This window comes from Sphaeramia orbicularis, chromosome 10 (assembly GCF_902148855.1).
Source record: "Sphaeramia orbicularis chromosome 10, fSphaOr1.1, whole genome shotgun sequence".
Lineage (NCBI taxonomy): Eukaryota > Metazoa > Chordata > Actinopteri > Kurtiformes > Apogonidae > Sphaeramia > Sphaeramia orbicularis.
The window spans coordinates 21,262,027-21,286,094 of NC_043966.1; the positions used below are offsets into that span (position 1 = coordinate 21,262,027).

At 36.1% G+C, this 24,068-nt stretch overlaps 1 protein-coding gene across 2 annotated transcripts in view; it reads left to right on the plus strand.

The window, feature by feature from the left end:
- Window positions 1-24,068, plus strand: part of diaph2 (diaphanous-related formin 2) — a 428,253-nt gene that overhangs the window by 118,978 nt on the left and 285,207 nt on the right. For both annotated transcript variants that reach the window (XM_030144879.1, XM_030144880.1), the window contains exons 8-12: window positions 12,590-12,664; window positions 12,759-12,828; window positions 13,652-13,788; window positions 18,147-18,255; window positions 23,011-23,121. In XM_030144879.1, coding sequence (XP_030000739.1) covers window positions 12,590-12,664; window positions 12,759-12,828; window positions 13,652-13,788; window positions 18,147-18,255; window positions 23,011-23,121 — 502 coding nt within the window. The remainder of the gene's footprint in view (window positions 1-12,589; window positions 12,665-12,758; window positions 12,829-13,651; window positions 13,789-18,146; window positions 18,256-23,010; window positions 23,122-24,068) is intronic.

Here is a 24,068-nt window from a genome sequence, read left to right on the forward strand (position 1 = left end):
TTTATACCCTCACCCAATGAGAATCGATAAGAGAATCGATAAGGAGTTGGATCGATTAGCAAAATCGATAATGGATTTGGAATCGTTAAATTCTTATCGATTCCCATCCGTAGTTGATGATGAGCTTTATACTTTCTGCAGTCAGCGATACAGATACAGCGTATACATTGTGTCGATATGTTTGCAGTTTTACAGCAGTAAGTGTATTATGGTATGCAACTTCCCCTTGCTGTTGAGAGTTTCTAACATCAGTACAACATCTAACCCTTTTCAGATAGCCATCTGTTTTGTTTTATGAGTTAAATATCTTAATGTAATCTAACTACATTTTACACTTGATTATTGAAATGCCTACTTGAAGTTTACAAATGCATTTCTCTGTTGGTACACTTGAAATTGTATGGTGTACACAATTCAAACACATTCAATTAAAAAGTGTCAAAATAAAGTACTTTCTTGGCACATATGTTTTTTATTAGTAACACTAAGCAGCCTTCTGCATCCCTCGGTCTTCACATCTCTGCTTCTTCTGTCATCAGTCTGCATTGCAGTCAATTAACAGCGGCACAAAGGACCATATCCATCTGTCCGTCTTCTATTCGGAGCCTTCAAACTTATATGAGCGTCGAATCGCCTCGCAAGCTATATACAGTTTCCTCCCAAGACATTTTGGTCTAGAAGTCTTGTCTACCAGAGGCACAAAGTGTGAAATGTGTCTTGCAGTTAAACTCAAATGACTTAACACCACACAGATGAATGATACTGGAGTTAGAACTGAGACACCGTACACATCACTGGACAAGCTCTGTCTGAGTTCAGTCCTTCGGAGAGATTAATTTCTTTTTTTTTCAACTCTTGTCTATTTTTGATGTGAAAATACCTCCTTATCTTAGGGAATCATCTATAATTGATCCTCTGTGTTCTCTTTGTAATCCTGGATAATGCTTTTTGGAATCCCAATCAAACCCTGCCATTCTGAATTTTTTAGATGTAGACATACTTAAACACAGGCATGTTAATCACTTCAGAGCAGTGGGAAAATAGCAGTTTGATTTTTTTTACCTTTACTATCAAAATCCTGCAAGAAAGGATTGGAAGAAAGCATGATGTAAGATTTCTAAAAGTCTTAACCCCTTAACATCTCAATTTACATACATGTGTGTTAAAAAATGTATTATTTGTGTTTTTGCTTTCAAGTAGATGCTTAATGAAGTGGAGATTGGTAATTTGACTATAGCACATAAAAGAGATCAAGTTTTGGGTATGTTGCGTATTTATTGCAACAGGCAATAAAAAAACACATTTTCTCGTCTCATGTATGGTTTTATTGATGCCGCATGATTTTCACACCAACTATTTTAACTATTATTATCCAAACAAACAGAGCTCAAGCTTTTAATTTGTAATATGGGTGTCAAATTCATTTTTAGTTCAAGTTCCACATATAGACCAATATTATCTCAAGGAGGCTGGACCAGTAAAATAATAACACAATCACCTATAAATAATGACAACTCCAATTAAATTACATAATAAAAATATTTACACTTACAGCTATCCTTTCACAAAAAAATGTGAATAACCTGAAAATCTATGAACAGTCTAAGTGCAATTTTAACAATAGTATACCTCAGTTTATCATTTACACATGTACATTATAATTTACAGAATAACAGTGGATTTACAGATACACAAAACATTTAGGAACAGGCATCTAGAACTGACAAATATAGCATTTAACTTTACACATTTTGTTATATTCTGTTTTGAATGAAAAAAGTGCAGACATTTTTAATTACATCATATGCACCACATGTAGTAATGGTTACATTCATAAACATATGGCCATATGTTGACAAAAAAGCTGTAACTCTACACAAAATTATAGCATTATTACTGCCATTTCCATCCCCTGGTTTAGGTTGATTATATTATTCATCGCTGCTGTTTCCATGCCCTGGTTTAGGTAGATTATTTTCTTCATTACTCCCATTTCCATCCCCTGGTTTATTATATTCTTCATCGCTGCCGTCCCGTCTCCTCACTCTTTTCTGGTGAAACTCTTGTGTGAAGTCCACCAACCCACTTCCCATAAAACACTGTTGCATTCATTCTGGTTTGCGTAAAAATAAAGGGCAGAAATTGCATTTATATCCCAGCATTTTATGTTTTTAATGATTATACAAATGAACTACAGTGGCATTTCCTAAAGAAAATGCGTGCGTGATGAAGGCCATTTAAATATAGCACTGATCAGCTCGCACCATTTTTTTTATAGCCAAATGTCACTAATATGTTGCAAACCGAAACATTCAAATAACTTAAAAAATAGTCATCATACATTGTCTACTTTAATATATATGCTGTAGAAGCACACAATAAACTTGTAAGTATTTTTTATTTTGGCACAACTTACCGTCACTGACCGATCCGATGAGAAATAAGTGCTTGAAAAAGGTTCCCAAGAATGTGTTGAATATACCCATTCTCTATCTTGCTATCTTGGCTGTTTCCGTGATGGAAATGGTATGTCACGAATTTATGCCCGGCGGCGTTAAGGTGTTAAATACAGAAGAGGATTAGGGCCACTGGAAAAAAAACAAACGAAAAAAAGGTCCAGTATGTTTTATTCTGCTGTTATTCAGAGAAAAAAGTCAAAATTCTGACTTTAATCTTAGACATCTGACTTTTTATTCTCAGAATAATAATAAAAACAATATATTGGACCTTAATTTTTTACATTTTTACCCCGGTGGCCCTAATCCTCTTGCGTAGTTTAATGACCAGACCATAGAATATGTTGATGTTGCTTCAGTAAAAATTATATGGAGGAGGATGACTCTCTCTGCAAACCTCTATCATCAAACCTCCAGGTCCAGCTCTATTATTTTTCAAGGAGAGACTAAATAAAAAAAGATTATAAAATTATATAATCTTTAAAGATGTCGATAAGATTTTTTTTAACCTCAAACTGTAAGAAGTAATTGTCTTAGTGGACTTACATTTATATTTGTCCTTTTACTTTCATTTTATTCACTGGATCCTATTACAAAGTCTTTTATGTCACTGTTAAATCTGGCCCAAATATTATGGCTCTGTCTTACAAAGATGTGTTGGGAAGTCAGAAGTGAACAAGTTAGCTAGTTTTTTACCCTTGCAGCTGACATCTGAGTTGATATTCACCGTTCTTCCTCAGAGGCAGTGAAAACCTTTTTTCGGAGACATAAATGTCCTCAGTGTCTGGGTATATTTTAAGAGTGATGCCTATTACATTTTATGACACCATCTGTTAACCTCCAAGATATCCATATCCAGATAGCCATATCTGTTATGGCCCCACAGTGATACATACATAATTCAGAAATATCTGATTAGAATTCTGTATTGATTAAACGATGTTGTGCATTTTAAGTTTGTCTTCACTGAAAAATGGATGGTAAATATGTTGTTGGAAATATGTCCCCAGCTTCAGTCTGAAAACATTTTTACTTTTTTTTCCATTTATAAGATTAAAACATTTTAAGTGAGCAGGAAATCCATACATTAGTCCACATTGTCAGGTATTTGTTTCTACTTCTATGCTTGGAATAAAACCATTTATATTTATGTTTCCTACCCTACAAAAGTCATCCTATCTGCTCCAGGATTTAAGATCGCTCCGAAATTGCCCTAGCATTTTAGTACTTTCCAGCTGACAGCGTATAAAAAAAGACAAACATACTGTACGCACACATTTGTGAAGGTGTACACTGACACTTTTCAAAAGATTTTCTACATCTATTGTACTGTAAAAGACGGCAGCAACAAAAGCTCCAGCAAAATGGCAACTTTACCAGTTTGAAAATAGAATGTTCTTTCAAAGAATTGCTTGCCATTGCATTTCTTCTTTTCTTCTTGAAAAATGAAACTCATCTCTGCATAAATCAGCAAGAGTGTGCAGATAAATCACCTCCAGCCTACAGTTTGTGTGGTGTTATGGAATTAATTGGTACAATCATCGAAAATATCTGCCATTTCTGCAACTGGGTTCTCTCTAATTTCACCACTGCAGATTTTTTTTTTTTTTTTTTAAACATAGGGAAACTCTTTGTTCTTCAGAGGATAATTAGAAATTTGAAGAGTGATTTGCACACTGTAGGGGGTCATTTCAGAGTGTCGTGAGAGCGTGGTGCGATCTCAGCTGTCTGCACTTACTAGTTGATTTAATTTCTGATGGGTTCTCCACGCACAATACGGAAACACACACACAGTATGTTTTCATCTGTTTGGGAGACATTATATTGGCTTGCATTACTTTATTGATGTCTTAGTTTACCCACAATATGCTTGACACTAACCTTTATTATGCTGTTGTTTCATTTGTGTACTATCACAAGAAAATATGAATTGCTATTTTCGTTACCAGAGTGAGACATTAATATTTACAGGGACGCCATGTGTTTCTACAGTAGCTCAGAACTTACACCCATTTTGTCCTCTTTATTTCTTTATTTAAGGATCCCCATTAGTCTCTACCAAAGCAGAGACTATTCTTCCTGGGGTCCATTCCCAATATTAAAGTACTGCAATTTTTACATTCACAAAGCACATAGACAGAAAACAAAACAAAACAAAACATTAAATACATTATGAAAATGTTTACATCTACAAAGTTTCCTTAAAAATGTGAATAACATGAACAACCTTTGCATTACAACTTGCAGATCACAGTATATCTACAAATACAAAGAACATTTAGAAAGAGGCAAAATATTGTTAAAATTACACTGACTTCTCTTAAGACATTTCATGTAGTTCATATTTGTTCAGGTTATTCTTGTTTGTAAATGTAAACATTTTCATGTAATTTTACTTTTTTACACTAAAACAAAGACAAACAATTTGGGGTTGTCTATATTTATAGGTTCTTACGATGGTATTTTACTCATCTGATCCACTTTATATTGGTCTATATGTGGAACCGGAACTAAAATAATTGTTAATATCTTCAGTGTAATTTTTGCATTTTACGTATTTACATGTTGCATTTTACATGCAAGTCGTTTTTTTTTGCCCACAGGCTGTATGTTTGACACCTCAAAAGCAAAAAAAAAAAAAAAAGACCAAAGTGAATAAGCCAAGCCCTGCCCTGATTTAATCAACTATCATAGAGGAGGATGAGGTGATTGTTATTTAGTTGGTCTGGAAGAAGCCACTAAATCTTTCACCTTAAAAAAACCCAAAACAAGTCTCAACCTTCGATTTATGTCCCTGTTTACATCATGTGGACATGCATTTTGTCCCCACAAGTGATTGTTTAACACCAGAAGCCTCATTTTAAGAAAGCTGACACCTGGAATATTGTCCGCACTGTGTATTATTAGCTTTAGCACCAATTTCAATTATCACTTCTGCTCCAGTTGGTAATGAAAACAATTCCTATGCCGTGGTTCATTTTTATTGCAGTATTTGTGTTTTACTCGTCTAATGGTTTATCTTTATAATAAAAACTAAATTAGGTGTAATACAGTAGAGGAGTTTTGAATAATCTCTCCATTACCTTCTCTCTGCTTTGATTCAGTACATTTAAGAACTGTGGCAGCCAGTGGACACAGGACAGTGAAGTGAACGAACAAAGCAGCTGTGATTTGGATGGTAGCGGTGCATGTGGGCAGGAGTTACATGGGAAATACATCAGCTGCTCTGTTCTTTTTAAAGGGCAGCACAGGTCAATGATTTTGGCTTCCTGTATAGCATTGATGTTCCTTGCACACAGCATTTTCAACTCAGCAAGTCTTACTAGTTTGTTGGATAATTACTTTTACCTTGATTCTGCCATCTATTAAATATTTAGCTTATTTTTGTTCAAGGTTAAATTTCTGATTAGTACATATCAAGGGAATAACAGAGGGAACAGTCAGCTAGATTTGAGGTATTCCGAGAAGGATTTCTGCTGTATGAAATTTCATAGCTTGGATGTGGTCCTAACTCACTTTATGTGGTCTTTATGTAATAAAATGATCTACTTCCAAGCGTTCATGAATATATAGGAGAGTGTCAGCTACATTTATATTCTTTGCTCATACATACTGCATGCATTACTTGGTAATGTCAGAATCAAAAGTTTAAAGCCTCAGAACGGCCTTTTTGCTGGTGCCTCAGTTACATAAACTCATTTTGTGCTATTTCAATCTTGGTATTGTACTTCCATTACTTGCTAGCTGTCAGCAACTGAAAGAAAGTACATAATTTAGTAAACTTCAACAAAGTTAGATGCCAGTGAACTGATTATGAGGTGTAATGTCACTAAGATATACAAGTTACAATAACAGCAAACTTTAGCATCAGCATTTCATGTAAACAGGTGGAGATAATTCTTGTGTTTTTTTGGGAGTAGTGGACAATAAGTGCAAAGCAGCAACTTATTAAAACTGACATGGTGTGAAATTGTGTAAAATGAAGAGCGTTTGATTTTAATTAAGTTACAAAGGACATTTAAGAAAAGCAAACAATAAAAAAAAAAAAGTTGCTGCATTTTGTGGCTGTTTTTAGTATATTTTGAGATATGATGACAAGAAAAGTACAGTTCTACTTTCTGTCATCTGATATGCTCTGTACATTAAAGTTATTCCAGATAACGATTAAATTGATCAAAGTATAAAGTAGCACCATGTTTGGCGTGGTAAATCATTATGCAGACAGTGGGGGTGCTTGGTTTCAGGCTGTAATGTCCAGAGCTTTTTGTTACACAAAGCTTTGGGCCTCAGTTGGAGTATTGTAGCACTGAATAGGTCAGTGGTCCCACAGAGGGACACTTTCATGGCCATGTCCTGTAATATAATATGAAAGATGCACTTGTACAAAGGCTTTCAATAACAAGGTGTTCCATGTAGCCATTATAACATAATAACACTCATCTGTGCATCGAAATCAGCGAATATGCATATCATCTGAACTCACGACCAGTACTTAGTCAAACAGAATGGTTGAGAGAGTGTCTACTTATTAATGTCTCTTTCCCTTTTTAGTCACTGGAGGTGGCTGGTGATCAGTCATCTTTTCATCCTCAAACTTGATGAACTTCTTACTTTGAACACAATCTTTACCCCAAACTTTGCTGTGGAATTACTTCTCTTTTAGCGGTAGATGCTAGCACTCTAACTACTTGTAGTTTTCTTACTTCATTCCCCTGTGCAAGATGTTGAACGCAGCCTTTAGCGGCAGTAGAAGTATTAAAGGGGTCATATTTTGCTAAACCCACTTTTATTAGTCTTTGGTACATTTATTTATTTACTTGGGGACCCTAATAGTTCAAAAAGTTTGCATTTGAACCCTCCAGGTGCTGCAAAGCTATCTTTATATTCATTCAGGCAAAACTCAAGTGGATTTATTCAACCTGTTTCAATACTTGCTTAATTTGTTATGTTTTATAACTAGTTATGTCATGACATTTCCACATATAAGGCAGTGGTTGTAGTCCATACTGAAAATATGTCCAAACTTCGAGCCAATTACCTAAAATGTTCAGTTGTTGGTTGTATTAACCAACACAAGTGGATGAACGGGACAGAAAGCATGGTCATCAACTGGGAGGGGGTGGGGCACAAAGTGGCTCATTTGCATTTAAAGGGCCAGCGCTCAAAACGACCTTTCTGGTGTCATTACTCAGAAATAGGTTTGAAGATGGACCTGTGGAGTTGAATTAATGAAGAATTCAGACCCAAGCAGAGCATTTACAGTTTATGTAGACCACAGGGAAATGTTTTAAACTGCATAATTACATAAAAAAAAAGCAAAATATCACTCCTTTAACAGGAAGTGCAAAGACATATTGGTGAAGCTACATAAAGGTCGCTCGTGTGAATTGTTTTGCGTGTGCCTTTCTTATTTGTTTCATTAAAGTGTTGAGATGTGGCATATGACGAGACTGACTGTTTGAAGAGGTTGAGATAGACGGGGATTTTCCCACCTATTGGTATCAGCGGATGTAATGGCTGATCAGTTGGAAATACTGACTTTGAGGGGAAAATGATAAGTAGCTCAACAGATAAAAAAAAACAAAAAAACAAAAAACTCCAACCTAGATTTTATACATAGTTCTGATGTTCCTTCCCACATTTATTCATTCATTTCTTTGAGTTTGATGTTTGCTTCAGATTTATTTGGATATTTTTTACATTTACTTGGTGCTCAGTCTGCTCGTAATAAAGTGAAAGTAATCAATTTCAGACATGCCTAATACATTTTCAGTGCCAGAATTTTTGGCTGGTGGAGCAGGATGATATTCAGTTAACCTGCACCTGTTTTTTTCCTGTTCCAAACTATTGTTATCATACTAGCCTTTAAAAACATAACTATCGAATGACCCTTACTTTAAAGTTTTGTATAGATTTTACACTTTAACATATAATTTTTACATTCATTCATTTCATTTCATTTCATTTATTCAATTATTTCGAGCATTCACAGCATACATACAACTTCAAAATTTTAGAATCATTCATTTACACTCGAAAAGGAGTGGGAAGAAGAAAAATTTATGTAATCCCACTCCCATTTCTCATCATCAAATAACTTAACGTAATAATGTTTTAAATACTCACTCCTGTCTTTAGACTTTAAGCCAGGACAGTGAACAAATAGGCCTATACCAGAATAGAAGAAACTCATTCGACAGTATTTACATTATATAACCACAATGTGTGTGAAAAATAGAAACAAAGTACATTCATGGTGGTTTTACTACAGGTAACAGTTAACCGTTAACTTACATTATAATAATTACATACCAAAAATGGTAAGAAAACTACAATACCACAAATGACATTAGATTAGGGACATTGGAGTATTACATAGAGCAAGAAAGGCTTTCTATGAATAACTTAATTTTTTTTTGTGTAAAAACTACATTTCTTGCTAAAGTCAACTTAATTTTTGCATTTCCCTGGTCATTGGTTGCATGTTTGATTTAGGGCTGGGCGAGTAGGTCAAATTAATTAGATTAATTCATTTTTTTCTCTCTTAAAATTGTAAAAAGCATTTAAATAAATAAATAAAATCGAGATTTCTTGCTCATCAAAAATGCAAAATGCAAACTGTTTGCTTGTTACAGTAAACTAATTATGTTCTCCAGTTATATATGAAATAGTTTTTGTAAAGAAAGTGAAAGAGATCGTGAATCATCCAAGACACTGATTAAAGATGACACGCAGTGATTCAATTATTTGGTCACATCACTCAGCCTGAGTTTGATCAACACATCCTGAATAGTTTCACATGTCTAGATGTAATTGAACTTGAATGTAATTTGTCTCTCTGAGGCTTTATTTACTCACTTTTATTTTATAATATATTGCAGTCAGCTTGTCTGTTTGTTTTTTGGCAACTGTGTTTTGTTGTGGTGCCTTTTGCTATTTTTCTACTGTTCATCCGTGTTGTCAGTCATGCCATTTGTCATCATTTAATTTTAGCAGCAGAATTAGAAATCCATCCAAAATTTTTTTGACTGAACAGTATTTACATTGCATTGTGTGCATGTACTTGAGTGTGGTAGCTCAGTGTTCAGCAGGGTTCTTTTACAATAACAGTGTCTTCAGTTGACCACCAGAGCTTTGTATGGAACTGGTCCAGGGTGTGCATTGCCTCATATGAAGGACATGCAGGGACACAGTAGGCTCCAGCTGCCTGATCTCAGTACAGTATAGTACAGAAATTCACTGGTTGGATGAATGTTCTCTATATATAACTATGACTACATATGTAATGACAGCATGTATCAAAAAAACTCACCTCCTTATGTGATTGTGTCCAGATCTGACTCACAGACCTATGACTTTGTTCATAATATCACATTAGAAACCCCTGCTAACTATGAAATATTTTCACTGAACACACACCAATATATCTTATTTGACAGTGTCTTTATATTAATGTATGTATGGGAATTGTTTGCAGAGATTTTCAGTGCATACATTTTATTGCGCTTAACATGATAACAATATAATTGCATTAAGCCAGAAGAAATAACACAAAATATAAAATAAAAAATTGCTTCCCTAAGACTTACCATGAATTTTTCATTTTGCCTGCGGAATATACATGATTGCAGAAAGTAACACAATTTGGTGACACTTAACTAGAGGATTATAGCCATCAATATTAGATGAACAAGTTCTCCCCCAAGTTAATGAAATCCTTGGATTTATGCCCGCATTAGAAAACGAGACTAATAGGAAAGGATTCGATCTCTTCTTTGGCTCACTTCCTCTCTTCTTCACTGTTGAATCGGAAAATGGACAGTTAAACGTCCACAAGAATCCGTTACCTTGATGTTTAACCTGGACTTATGTTAACATGATCTTTAGCGTTATCTGCCCGGCTTTCAACAAAACAAACGTCATCTGATTAGAAAGTCACTGTGAACTCTGAAACATTAGCAATGCTGATTATGTGTTACGATACAGAACAGTTGTGGTCTTAATTTGTGTTTTATTTATAATGTTTGTAATACGTTGTCCACTGAGCCTGTTTCTCTGATGAACACAGATGTAGGGCATTTTATAGCCTTAGGACAGATACTGTAAAAGTACCATCTCTCATTTTCTTTGTAGTAACTTTGGGGACATTTAGAAGGCAAGCTGCAAAGGGACCTGGGGGTATACGTGAGGGGACAGAAAATGATAGACAGTCTGGGATGCAGGGAGGAGTCCAAATATTTAGTGCCTTAAAACCCTTGAGGAGTACTTCACTCTGCTGCTACCTGTGAAAAGGCATACGTTTTAGATCCAAACTGCTTTGATGTCTGCCTATGTAAGATGGACAATGCAGACTGTGTCATGCAACAAACCAGGGGATTTCTTTACAGTTATAGCCCCGGTGGTAAATAAATGTTTACTATTTTGATACAAAGTGTAGTCGATTTGTGGTTCACTCTTTACTTCTTCCAGTTTGTGCACATCAGTCACACTTTGTGGATGAGTCAGTGGAGTGTTAGTTGTGAAGGCATTTGGATTTTAAAACCTATTTTCTTGCCTTTGTGTCTGTGTCTTTGGCTCACGTTCTCAATTGCTACTCGCAGTCTTTTGAAGTTTGAGAAAAACATGATGCACAAACAGTAAAACAGTGTCTGCTTACTATTTATTTACGGTGCAGTTTGCGTCCGATGATAATTGCCCCGATTGCAGTACATCAAATGATAATGAGATGAAATCATTATTTAGTCCTTAGTGCAGAAGACAAATTTAATTTTGCACGCGCCTCATTGTGGCCACGCAACATTCCCAGAATCTCATATTGCAGTTCGGCTCTACAATAAACAAAATTCCACTCCACAAATATTGGTTCCATTTCCTGCCCCCTGAAAACCTCCATTACTGTCATTACGAAGATGCATACACAAAGACTGTGAGTTTACAGGATTGTGCTCCCTGAGCCATGTCGCCTCCTTTCTTTCTGTTGTCGCAGTCTCCTGTTCGCTCCCACTACCCCTGTATCACCAGTGTGTATAATGGCATTGTTATTCTGCAGTAAACTGAGCCAGTTGGGTTCCTTATTTTCTTTTATGTCTTTAAATATGTACAAAGCATAGACTAGAAGGAAACTTTGAAACTGGGAGGCCTACTGTAAACAGACATTTATGAATTTGCAACATTGTGATGATTTGTTTTTATATTAGAAAACCAGATCATCAGTGCTGGAAATATTAATACATCAGGTCTGGTTGTCTGCTCATGTAATTTGACTAATGGTAGGCGGGGGGTTGTAGCATTTGCTAATTTTGTCATATCAAAGAAATATCTCACCTCAACTGTACTAGTAGCCTCGGGCGAAGCGCATCTCTTCTCTAATTGAGGGTCTCTTCCGACTCACTGAGTCAATACAAATGACTTTAATACTCAAACCATTATTATTTTGAATTATTGTCAAAAAGGCGGGATAAATTATTGACTTATGCCTCGTTTATGTCAGAAAATTGCCCCATGCGTTTTGTGTTATTGACAGTCAGGGGCTTGAAAACAAGTAATGCTAATGACATAATCTGGCTGTGACCACACTGTCCTTCCCACTCTCCCTCCGCCTCGCTCCACTCGTGGCTTAGACAAACAGGCTCATCTGCACTGGATCATTTGCCGTCTCCTGATACGCTGTGGTTTATAGCCAATTATCTCCCGCGACCCATTATCGATTACAGTGTTATCTTTCTTGCATTGCTTAATCTTTTGGTACAGGAACATAGCAGCTTGCAGGGGGGCCTGGATACAAACTGCTTAGCAATGGGAACACTAGTTAAGATAGATGGGTGTTCATTTGCTTGTAAATGGGCGCAGTTTAAATTTAAACTGATTCAGAATGCATTCGCTATGAGGGAGGGCAGGGTTGTTTTTGATTTGCAGCTCTCTCTGCTTGGAATTAAAAACCACAAACAGTCAATTTATCCAAGTGAGTGTTGAACCCATAATATTAGGTGGAATGACTGATTTCCTCAGAGGTTAATAAAAAGTCATTTGTACTTCTTTCATCTGAACCTCAACACAGCTCCTAGCAAACCAGCTGACTAAAATTTACAGAACTAAAATAAATGGTGTCTTGTCTGTTTGTGCTTTCCTTCTAGTTGGGTGAATAACTTTGGTCATGAGGGTCTCGGTCTCATTTTGGACGCTCTGGAGAAGCTCCTGGACAAGAAACAGTGAGTGAAGTCTTACACCATCCATTATCATTTGTTTGTATCATGTGTTATTGACATTATATTAATGCTCTGGACAATTGTTCTTGTTTTTTAGGCAAGAAAATATTGATAAACGAAACCAGCACAAACTTATCCAGTGCTTGAAGGCGTTCATGAACAATAAGGTTTGTATGAATCAATGAGGAAAAGGTGTAAGAAAACGCTATAATGAAACATTCATTCATTCATTTTCCAAACAGATTAATCCACAAGAGGGTCCTAAGGATTATGAAGCCAATTATTTTATTAATTCTCACTAATATGACATGATTCAGACCTGAAGTTTATAGGCCTATTCCTCACATATTTGAATTGTTTAATTTTAGATGTAATAAAACCAAAACTAAAAAGAATTCCCCATGTTTCAAATAACTTCTAAATTAGCAAAGGCTGCAGACAGTCTTTATACGCTTATGGGAAACATTTAAAATAGTAACTCGGATGGCCACGAGTCCACACCTGACTGAATCAGCGTACTGACAAGCCGGGGATATTGGGACGCTAAATTGAAGCTAAATTTACCATTTCATGCCCACTGCCTCAGATGTTTTAATTATCTTTTTTGGGAAGGTCTGGCTCATTTCTCAAAAGTAGCACAAATTTCAAAGACAGATGAGCAATTGATGTTACTGCTCACAGATAATCCCAACACACGGTCATCTCTACTTATTCCTCCAGTTGAAGGGGGGGACGAGACTAAAAGGTACAGAAGACTATAAGTATTTGTCCCTACAGTCCTGTCCTGAATTGAATTAATTCATCATCCTCTCCTTTTCCTCCCATGGCTTTGTTGTCCCTGCTTTAAAAGAAAATTGAGGCTAAGTTTATCTTATGTACATTATAGTTTTATTTTTCTGTAATTTCATTTTAACTTGAGGTAAAAGTTCTTGATGAATATAAATGTTTATTTACATCCAGCTGAGTTTCTGTTTTTATTCTAATTCCTAGTATGGACTGCAAAGGATCCTGGGAGACGAGCGCAGTCTGTTGCTGCTGGCACGGGCCATTGACCCCAAACAGACCAACATGATGACGGAGATTGTTAAAATTCTCTCTGCTTTCTGTATTATTGGAGAAGAAAACATGTAAGTGTTACATTTGTTTTCACATTGACATCTAGCACTTGCGGGCAAAAGGTGTAAGTTCATATCTGTGACATTCTGCTAATAGTGGGTAAATTTACTGACATGTTTTTGGTAAAACAATGATTGTTGCAGTTATCGAATCAATAACCTGAGATTTATTTGAACAGATTTTCAGATTCAAACTCAATTTATTGCCATTATGCATCTAGAAGTACATGGCAACGAAATGCAATTTAGCATCCAGCCAGAAGTGCAATAGTAGCAAATGGTGGAAGTACAGAATATATAGTGTTAACAATATTTACACTATGTACCATGGGTATAATATATGCAGATATAAGTGCAATGGACTGTTTGAGATGTTATTATTCTATTCCCCATACAGTGGACATGGATAAATTGTACATATTTGTAAAACACAGTCTCACTTTCTCTATGGATGAAATGTTAACTGTTTTCATTGTAAGTGTTTTGTACTTGAGACAACCAGAGGCCTCAGTGACACAATCCTCAAAACCTCTACAAACAACTGGTGCCAGGCACAACAAACCCCACCCCTTGCATGTATTGTAACTTATTTGGGCATTGATCCAGCTGATGTCATCATGTCTATGCGTGTGCTGATGTCAGCATATCAGTTGCCTCTATATATGTACCAAGCTTGAAGTAAATTGAAACAAAATTGATGTTTTTATAGACATTTGAAATTTCACCCATTATAAGTAAATGGGAGAAGAAAAAAGATTATAAAATTCATAAAAAAAATTACTTTGACCTGCTTTTTCCAAAATGTAGCCATGTCTATTCTGGGTCACTGGTAATCTATAAACCGAATTTGGTGTGAATTCAACCAATAGTTTTGCCATGTGAAATTTAGACATGTGAAATTTTGCCCATTATAAGTAAATGGGGAAAAAAAAAAGATTTTAAAAATTCATAAAAACTTTGAACTTTGACCTACTGTTTCCAAAATGTAATGACATCTATTCTGGGTCACTGGCAATCTATAAACCAAATTTGGTATGAATTCAACCAATAGTTTTGCTACTGCAGACATTTGAAATTTTGCCCATTATAAGTAAATGGGGAAAAAAAAAAGATTTGGTAAGAATTCAACCAACAGTTTTGCTGCTATAAAGTTAAACATAGGAACAAACAAACCAAACCAAAAACAATACCCCTTGCCTCCCCTTGAGAGGGGGTGGGGTAATAAAACTAAAACTATCTTTATGACTGCTAACCATCAAAGATGAAAAAGGAGTTAAAAAGACTGTGTGATTTGGGTGATTTGACCTTCTTTGGAGCCAAGACGCCATCCAGAGTTGTTAGCAAGTTTTCAGTGTTCGCAGTTAAGTCAGGTTTTCTATGGTATTTTCTATCCTTTTCAGCAAATCACTGCTGATATGGATATAGCACAACACCATTTCAGAACCCCAATTGATGGCAAAAAAGAGAAAGTAATGATGGCTAGATGCAATCCATCTCTGTTATGGCTGCATGTTCTGTAATGTTTCTGAAACAGCAAGAGGGCAGAAGACCGCTCCCTCTAGTAAACACTGGAATATCACTATTGGTTCAATTTTCTCCCACCGTGTGGCATGTGCTCTTACAGAGATCACACTGCATGTATACGGTTTCACCCACTGTGAACATACTGTATACTACATTTACGAGTGACCTGAGATAGTATGAGATACTGATGGGTCGCATGGTCAGATGATACAGTTTAGTCTGTTTAATGTGTTGAACTACTCAGTGTAGTTTGCCACTGACACACAACCTGGCTGACAGCTTATAAATTGGATTTAGGCGAGTGTTTTTTATTGTTTCCCACTGGGCCAGACTAGAATAACAATGGCACTTCAAAGACAGTCTGTATGCAGTGGTGGAAATAAACAAACCCACAATTTTGCTGGAGAAGCTGAGTTCAGCAGCATGTCTCACATCTCTGACCATCCAAATAGGCCTTTATGGTTGTTGTTCTGACCCTTGCTGGGACTGTGCATGGTTTCTAAAATGATTTCCTAGTTACTGACTATCAAGGGATGTAAATTGCACGGTAAAAAAGTAACAATCAGCATTCGATCCAGCTCTTTTTTTTTTTCTTCAAATGAGGAGCTGTTTTGTAATATGAAAGAAGAGGACAGATGCATAATAGAGTAGTCAGTATCTCCAAACTCTTAATTTCTTCTGTTATTGAAGATATTTATTTCGATTTTGTGACTTTGGTGAATCATGCAGATTCTAAAGGCTGAGTTTTAAATGGTAGAATGAAACCAAATAGTGACAACTTCACAAGAGTGTCAATGAGAACAGGACAGTTAAGTGTACTTATATTACAGTATATTCACTGTATATATCACACTTATCAAAGAGCCTGGAAGTTTGACAGGTGACATCAGGAATCCATCATCTGGCCCTTTAAGTTGGCAGATTTAGAACCATCCACTTAGACAACAGTGAATTTAGGCAAATTTAGAGAAGTTAAGAAAGTAATTTTTCTTCTTTATTGTCCTTATGGGGACTTTAGAATATCTATATTACATTAAATGTTTGTTTCAAGATCCAAAAAGGCTTCCACGGACAATTATATATAATATAATGCAATCTTTGTAATGTTTCTGACGTTTAGAAATAAATGTGGTTGGTTTGTTTAGTATTAATTATCATCTATTTTTCTTATTGTACATAACAGTAGTTTGTTTCTAGCTCATTTGTACTAAACATATATGTGCCTCAAAAATCAGTTTGGACCCTAAATTAAATTAAAATAAATAAATGAATAAATAGTTTACTCTTGATCCCACATTGATTCAGTTTTTCCTGATGTTTATTGATTTGAGTTAATATTTAACTGATGCGCTATTTAATCAATTCAGAAATAATATTCAATATAAATATGTTTAATTATAATTATACTCTAACACTGAAACTTGATGCTTGCATATACACTGAGCTATATTTAGTGAACAAATCTCTCCCCGTTAAACTACGGAGGAGCAGAGTTGATATAGACATGGATATCTTTTCTATGATCATAGACCTGCATTAAAATATACACATCCTGTAAAAATGACAACCAAAGGAGCCAAGATGTCACTTTGTTGCTCAGAAACCTCTTTGGCAACCCATGTTGTGGTGCTGGCTCATGTTCAACACCCACTTCAGCTGACAGGATCAAAGGGAGTACGACAAGTTAAGCAGATCTATCTTGGCTGTTCTGAAGCGTTGTCTGAACTGGCTTTAAAGCTGCTCAGTATGCAACTCCCCATGTCGTCTGCGACTTTGTAACCCCTATCACAGAGCGTGGCCACTCCATTTATCTCCGTGTCAGGCTTACATCACACGTACAGTCCTGCTGGCCAGATGCATGATCTCCCTCAGTCACAAAGCTTGGAGTTTTGCTTGATTTTTTTTTTTTTTTTTGTGTGTGTTTTTTGTTTTTGTTTTTTTTTAATCTTAGGACTGTTTTTGTTTAATATATGGAAAATTCGCTGTGCAGGATGTGATAACATATTCTTGCGCGTGCATCCTCCCATACTGATCCACACTACTTGTAGAAAATAGTTTTTCTTTCTTTTTTTTTTATCTTATATTAAATTAATGAGGGGAACTTTTTAAGCAAACTTACAATTCCTCTTTCCCAAAAAGAAGTAAGGTTTTGGATAGCAGATTCAATCGTTTTTTTTTTTATTTTTCGGCAAAGACAGAATGGCAAACAAGGTTTTTGCAAGGACAGAGAGACCACCTACTGCCAATTATTGTCCATGCATATTGTAAATCACTGTTTACGCAAGTGCCCATAAGACATCAGCTTACTTTTATTGCAGTCCTCTGTCTGTTCATGTCAGCAACACAACATTTCTTCTTCATTCACAATTTAGAGGCTGAAATTGTCCAGTCATCTTTTTAGCTAAGCTGCCTTGAGCGATAACAAGTACTCTAATTTCCTTACCTTCTCAATAGGTATATTTGGACATTAGTCTAGCAGTCCCTACAATAATTTGCACCCTTTCTCTCCTCGCCAAATACTCTCTTCTACGATTGCTTCAGCAGCTAAACACATTTGCAATAAAACCCCATTTTTGTCTAGCATCACCCTAGTAACAAGTGCTATTAAGTCAAATTGAATACTACAGCAATAATAGACCAGACTGCATATAAAAGAGATGGAGAGACGTAGCATTTGTCAGGGTGACCAATCGCTGGCTGACTAAATGTCCACACCATCACAGAGTGGAAGATAAGATACATGGTGTTTGATCTGAAAGTTGTGAGTAAATGTCCTGTTGGTGAGGTGATAAAAGGGTTTGTTGACTATTGTGTTTGCCTGCTCCCTGTTCTCTGTTTTCTTCCAGCCTGGATAAGATTTTGGCTGCCATGACAATTGCTGCAGAGAGGAACAATAAAGAGAGATTTGCCTCCATTGTGGAAGGACTTGAAAACCATGAGGCACAGCAACTCCAGGTTAGAAATCACACACAAAAAGCAATTGATGTCATTGCTAAATATTAATTTTGCATTCATCATTTTGCTTTTATTGGAATATTTCTTACAAAGGATGAAAAATAAATTCTGGATCGATACCGTACATAGCAGTGGGTGATATGGCAATTTATGCAATGTGATATCATAGTAGCATAATCTATCTTAATAGGGTAAATGTACTTTAATTAAGAAAATGGTTTAAACTACTCATATTATACTTCATCATTTGATTTTTTTTTTCCTTTTCAGTTGGCACTTTAATACAAATAGACTTTTATGAGACATCATTTCAGTTAAATGGGGTTATTTTCAGCAACTATCAACAGTAGAGGGAAGTCATGTATCAGTAATACACCCACAGCTATAAAAAACAAACAAACAATTAAATCAAATCATTACTGAATAAAGCTCATTGTTTACACACATCTGTTTTATGCCATTTTCAAGTTTTCTCCTTCAAATAAAAACTCAGTCAAAGGAACACTTCTGTCTTATAATTAGGGCTGCAGCTATCGATTCATTTTGAAGTTGAATATTCTGCCAAATATTTCAGCAATTAATCGAGTAACCGTCATTGAAGCCGTCATTGAGACTCATTATCATAGACTACCACAAATGCATAGCTTACGTTCTAATCAGCGCTTCGGATGTGTACTTATACACATTGCATGAGATTCTCTGTTTTTTTTAAGTTTGAAGTGATCCCAAACTTTGGACATCTTTTGCCTTTTGCAGACAGTCTCCTCACTCTCTTCCATAGCACCAGCTTTTTGACTCTGAGCCATGTACGTCATTGTCTACAGTCGTAGAACACGATCCCCAGGGCGAAATGCAAGTGACTACTTAAACACAATTAATAATTAAACAAATACTTGAGGCAAAAAAAATGATTACAGGATTTTTTTGTACTCAAATTACTCGAGTACGCATTACAGCTCTACTAAAAATTGTTACATGCAGCTAATAAATTACAGTATACAAACAGCTACAGGGCGGGGAAGCAAAATTTACAATATTTTGAGGCAGGGATTGAAAGACATTGAAATATTGAAAGTGTATGACCAATTAGTTTATTGAAAGTCATGAGAATTTATTTGCTGCAAGAAAATTTACATAATAGAAAATGTTTTTATTCTATGTGTCCTCCTTCTTTCTCAATAACTGCCTTCACACGCTTCCTGAAACTTGCGCAAGTGTTCCTCAAATATTTGGCTGACAACTTCTCCCATTCTTCTTTAATAGTATCTTCCATACTTTCTCGTAATAGTTTTGCTCATAGTCATTCTCTTCTTTACATTCTAAACAGTCTTTATGGACACTCCAACTATTTTTGAAATCTCCTTTGGTGTGACGAGTGCATTTAGCAAATCACACACTCTTTGACGTTTGCTTTCCTGATTACTCATATGGGCAAAAGTTTCTGAAAAGGTATGGATAATAGTGTTAGGTATGATTATGACATCATTATATGTTTGGTTTCAAAACAACTGACATAGTGCCTGTTGAGAAAAAACAACTAAATGTTCATTGTAAATTTTGCTTCCCCACCCTGTACAATAAAACCACAAATCACCTCTGTTTTCTGTATGGTTTATGTTATCAGTAGCAGGACAAAAGGTCTGTCTGTGAACAATTTTAGCTCAAATCTCTGCCATACACTTCATATTTGTACTCTTTTTTTTTTTTTTTTGGGGAACTCTTTTTCACAAACATTTAAATTATACTTTTCAGCCAAGTTTTATAAATACTATAAAGTATCAAATAATCAATACCCTTTCAAAATGTCTTCAAATGACAACAGGGACACTGTAAAAAATAAAATACGATATGATATAAGATGTAGTGATATGATATGATATTATATGATGATTTAAATATAGCTGCAGTAAAAACTAGAGGAATGTTTTACTGATTTGAACACGTCAAGCACCCCGCTGTCAAAATCACATTACCCTGTGAAGCAGCAGGATTCACAAGATCACACACAATCCTGTGGTAGAAAAGGTATTTCCAAATAAATAAAACACCATTAATCTATGTGTATATTTTACACACAGATTTATAATACCCCTTACTTTGTAATAATTAGCAACTGTTTCAAGTATCCATACAACAACAAGTTTTTTGTCATACGTAACAGATGAGAACATGCCACAATCCTGTACCATCCACCAAAAATTTAGTATTGTTATGAAAATCATGTTTGATGCCAGGGAGGCGTGAAATTTACAGCAATGGCTCTCTGGAGCCCACTGCACCTCAGTCTCAGCTGTCTTCACCATTGTTTTCTTTGTCTCTCTCACGGCCTTTGCATCCACTTTTCAGTCCGACAATACCTCTAGCACACGATGTGATGTGATTGCTGGGCCATTGAGATGCACCTAGAGCTCCATTGCCACTACTTTAATCAAAAACACTTGGTTCATTGAGCACCTCGACTGAACTTCCCCCCTTTTGCTTTTGAGAACACCAGAAAAATGATAATAAGACAAGCAAAGATGTTGACGTCCTCTAAGCTTTTGTCCTTTTCCCTTCTACCTCACATTTTCTCCTTTCTTATATTTTTTTCTCACATCTTACAAATTCTATCCCTTGCCTTTTTCCATGCTGCTGTCAAGTTTGGTCCCAGAGGACTCAGTGTGAAAGGGCAACTAAAGCACCATGCCTCCTTTTTTTTTCATGAGTACCCTTCAGCAGCAGGAAACACCATACTGCAGAAATAAAACACCACTTAAAACATGCTTTTTTTGAGGGGGGTAAACCAAAAGAAGGGAATTACTTAAGGAATTACTTTTTTAACTGCAGGGATTATTAAGTCATGAAGGAAAAGTCATGAAGGAAACTGATGAGGCGGTCGGTGGGGGAGAAAGTAGATATTCTTTTATTAGGAGGCTGTTGTTTTTCCTTTAAATTTTGCCGTTAATGAAATGAAGCTCTGCTAATTGTGAAGTAAATTAAAATGCTTTGCTGATGCAGGGTTTCAAGGAAATTAATAGACTTTTTTTTTTTTTTATCCAAAACCTGTGATGAGCTGTAGAACTAGACTTTGCTAATGTGATTAAAATGTGTTTTTCCGTAGTTCGGGCAATGCTCCTCTCGTCGAGTGTACAAGAAACTCTACATTGCAACTTTAAATCTGTCCCAGCAGTGCCACTTTTAATTATGGTGCTTGGATCTCCCCCTATGGCTCCACAGCAGCTCACTAAACCTAGAAAGATAATGCCCCCATGCCCAAACCAAACAGTTCTATCCTACAACGCATGACTGAGGTATGTTTGAGCTCCTTGATGTACATATCAGTGTGTACGCAGAAGAACAGAAAGAATTTTACATGAGCTCCATGGCATTCTTCACTCGCGTTAAGTCTACGAAGACACAGCGAGTCTTTCTTTTATGTCTCTATTTATGTTGGGCTCTAGTGGATACAGTAAAACATCAACTTTCAATGCACAGATTTGGTTTTGAGAATTTCGGACCTTTGCTGAACATGGAGGAGTTTGCCAACTTTCTAGTACCAGGTGATAGTGGCACTGCATACTTCAATCCAACAACCTTGGGCATTCCCAGAAAAATATGTTCTGCTTTTGTATTGCATCCTATCAGATAGCTAACAAATGTAGGATGCTTTTATAACTCTAAGGTAACAGAAAAAATGCCTCTCAGCCCACATTGTTTTTCGCATGACAAAAACTGTCTTAGATCGATGATTGTAGCTCCAATAAAAATAGAGGTTAATGGAAAAGTGTGATAAAATTATCTGTGGATAATGGATGAAGAGCTTAAAATAAAGTATCGGTCTCTATATTTGCTGATAACCAATGTTATCTGCATGCAACTGATAAAAACAGGTCAAGTCAATTTTATTTACATAGCGCCAAAATGTCAAATTAGACTCGAGGGGCTTCGCTATCTGTACAAAGTACAACACTCTAACTGTAGACTCTCAATTCACATTATGGCAAACCGATTTAAGAGGAAAACAAACCAAAGAAGCATCAAAAAGAGCAACAGAAGTCGGATCCAACTTTGGGAATGTGCAGACAGGCTATAGGTGTCGTACATGCGGTCTTTGGTCAAACAGACCACCCAGAGTGTAAAAGAGTTACATTTTCAAATCTGGAAAAATAAAAATAGATATGAGACTCAGGAAACCACACAGCATTAGCATTGTTGTGGCTCTTATTAATAACACATACAGACCAACAGTACAGGGTCAAGGTTTCCGAAGACAGCGTTTCACATCGTCTATGGGAATCCTTCAGCCGGCTATTGATTGTCTGTCAAAGGAAAACTGTCTTATCCATGGCTTGCTCCCCAGAAACACCTTACAGCTCATTATAATTCATCAGCGATTTCCTCTTAACCCCCTCCACTACCCAATGCACACACACATAGATACACACACACACTCTCTATCAGGCTTTTGCTTTACCAGTAAATCCATTAATAATGCACATCTAGTCAATAGGCACACTGGGCCTGTGCCTTCCACCATCTTTCTTCTCTCTCCTCTCTCTCCTTCTGTTGCATTCACTTATATACAGTATAGTAGATTTTGGGTTGGAAATAAAATATCAAATAATGACACTCCAAAACATGTTTATTTTACTGAGGTGAATAGTTTACAATTCAGATTGCATCATATTTTATTGATATTTTTTGCCAGTGAGAGCTCTTTTGTTCCTCACCTCCTGTTTGTTTGTCTGTTTGTCCTTGTGTCTGTCTACACCACAGGTTGCTTGTATGCAGCTCATCAATGCCTTGGTCACATCCCCCGATGACCTGGACTTCCGGATACATCTACGGAATGAGTTCCTAAGATGTGGCCTCAAGAAGATCCTGCCTGTGAGTTGTTATTCACATGCTTTAAAGTGAATTTGCACGTCACATGTCTGTGACAGTAATTGTTTCTTTCAATAGTTCACGAATCCTCAAAAATCTTCAAAATTATGTTTTCTAATTCTGTTCACATCCATTAAGACTAAGTGATCCTGATGAAGCCTTAAATACTTAGCCTGGCCAGCCATCCGTCCTCAATGAGAAATCCGTTTGCAGTTGCGGGGCTTGAATCCAAATATGGAGGCGGGACTAACAGGCACTGAGTAAACCAATCACAGATGAGACGGATGTGACGCTTTTGTTAGAGAAATTTAAGAATACAGGGTGTAATCTGTAATTCAATCCTTATTTTTGAATCAAGTAAACAACAGTTGTAAAGAGGTTTGTGGACTTGGAACTGACTTGGAACAAAAAGAAGTCGGCGCAGATGACGCATTGCGAAACACACGCCCCCCAGACTTGTGATTGGTTCAGTATAAAATAGATTGTGTATATTTCACAGCGGCTGGCCCAATTCCAGACTGTTTTCTCAGTATTGAATACAATGACAAAACCAGATGGCTGGCCAGGCTGTTAAATACTCATAATCCTATACATTTTTAAACAAAATACTTAAATACTCTATATTGACGCAAATATTGGGACACATCTAATTGAAGTGTTTTATTGCTGACAGGATGAGGTTTAATTTTATTTTTCCGATAAATATTGCAGTAAACTTTATGCTTAGGTTTGTTTACTGCCATCTATGCTTACAAAGTGCCTCAGATTTTGCTTTGATGTAATTTCATGCAACATTAATATTTTTTTTATCATAATTTTTCTTCTGCCTCTAAGTATTTATCACAATCTGACTACAAATGGTCATTTCAAAACAAACATAAACACCTCGTTTCTTTAACTCTCAATAAGGAGGAAGAAATCTGCCTTTAAAGATAAGATAAATATTAATT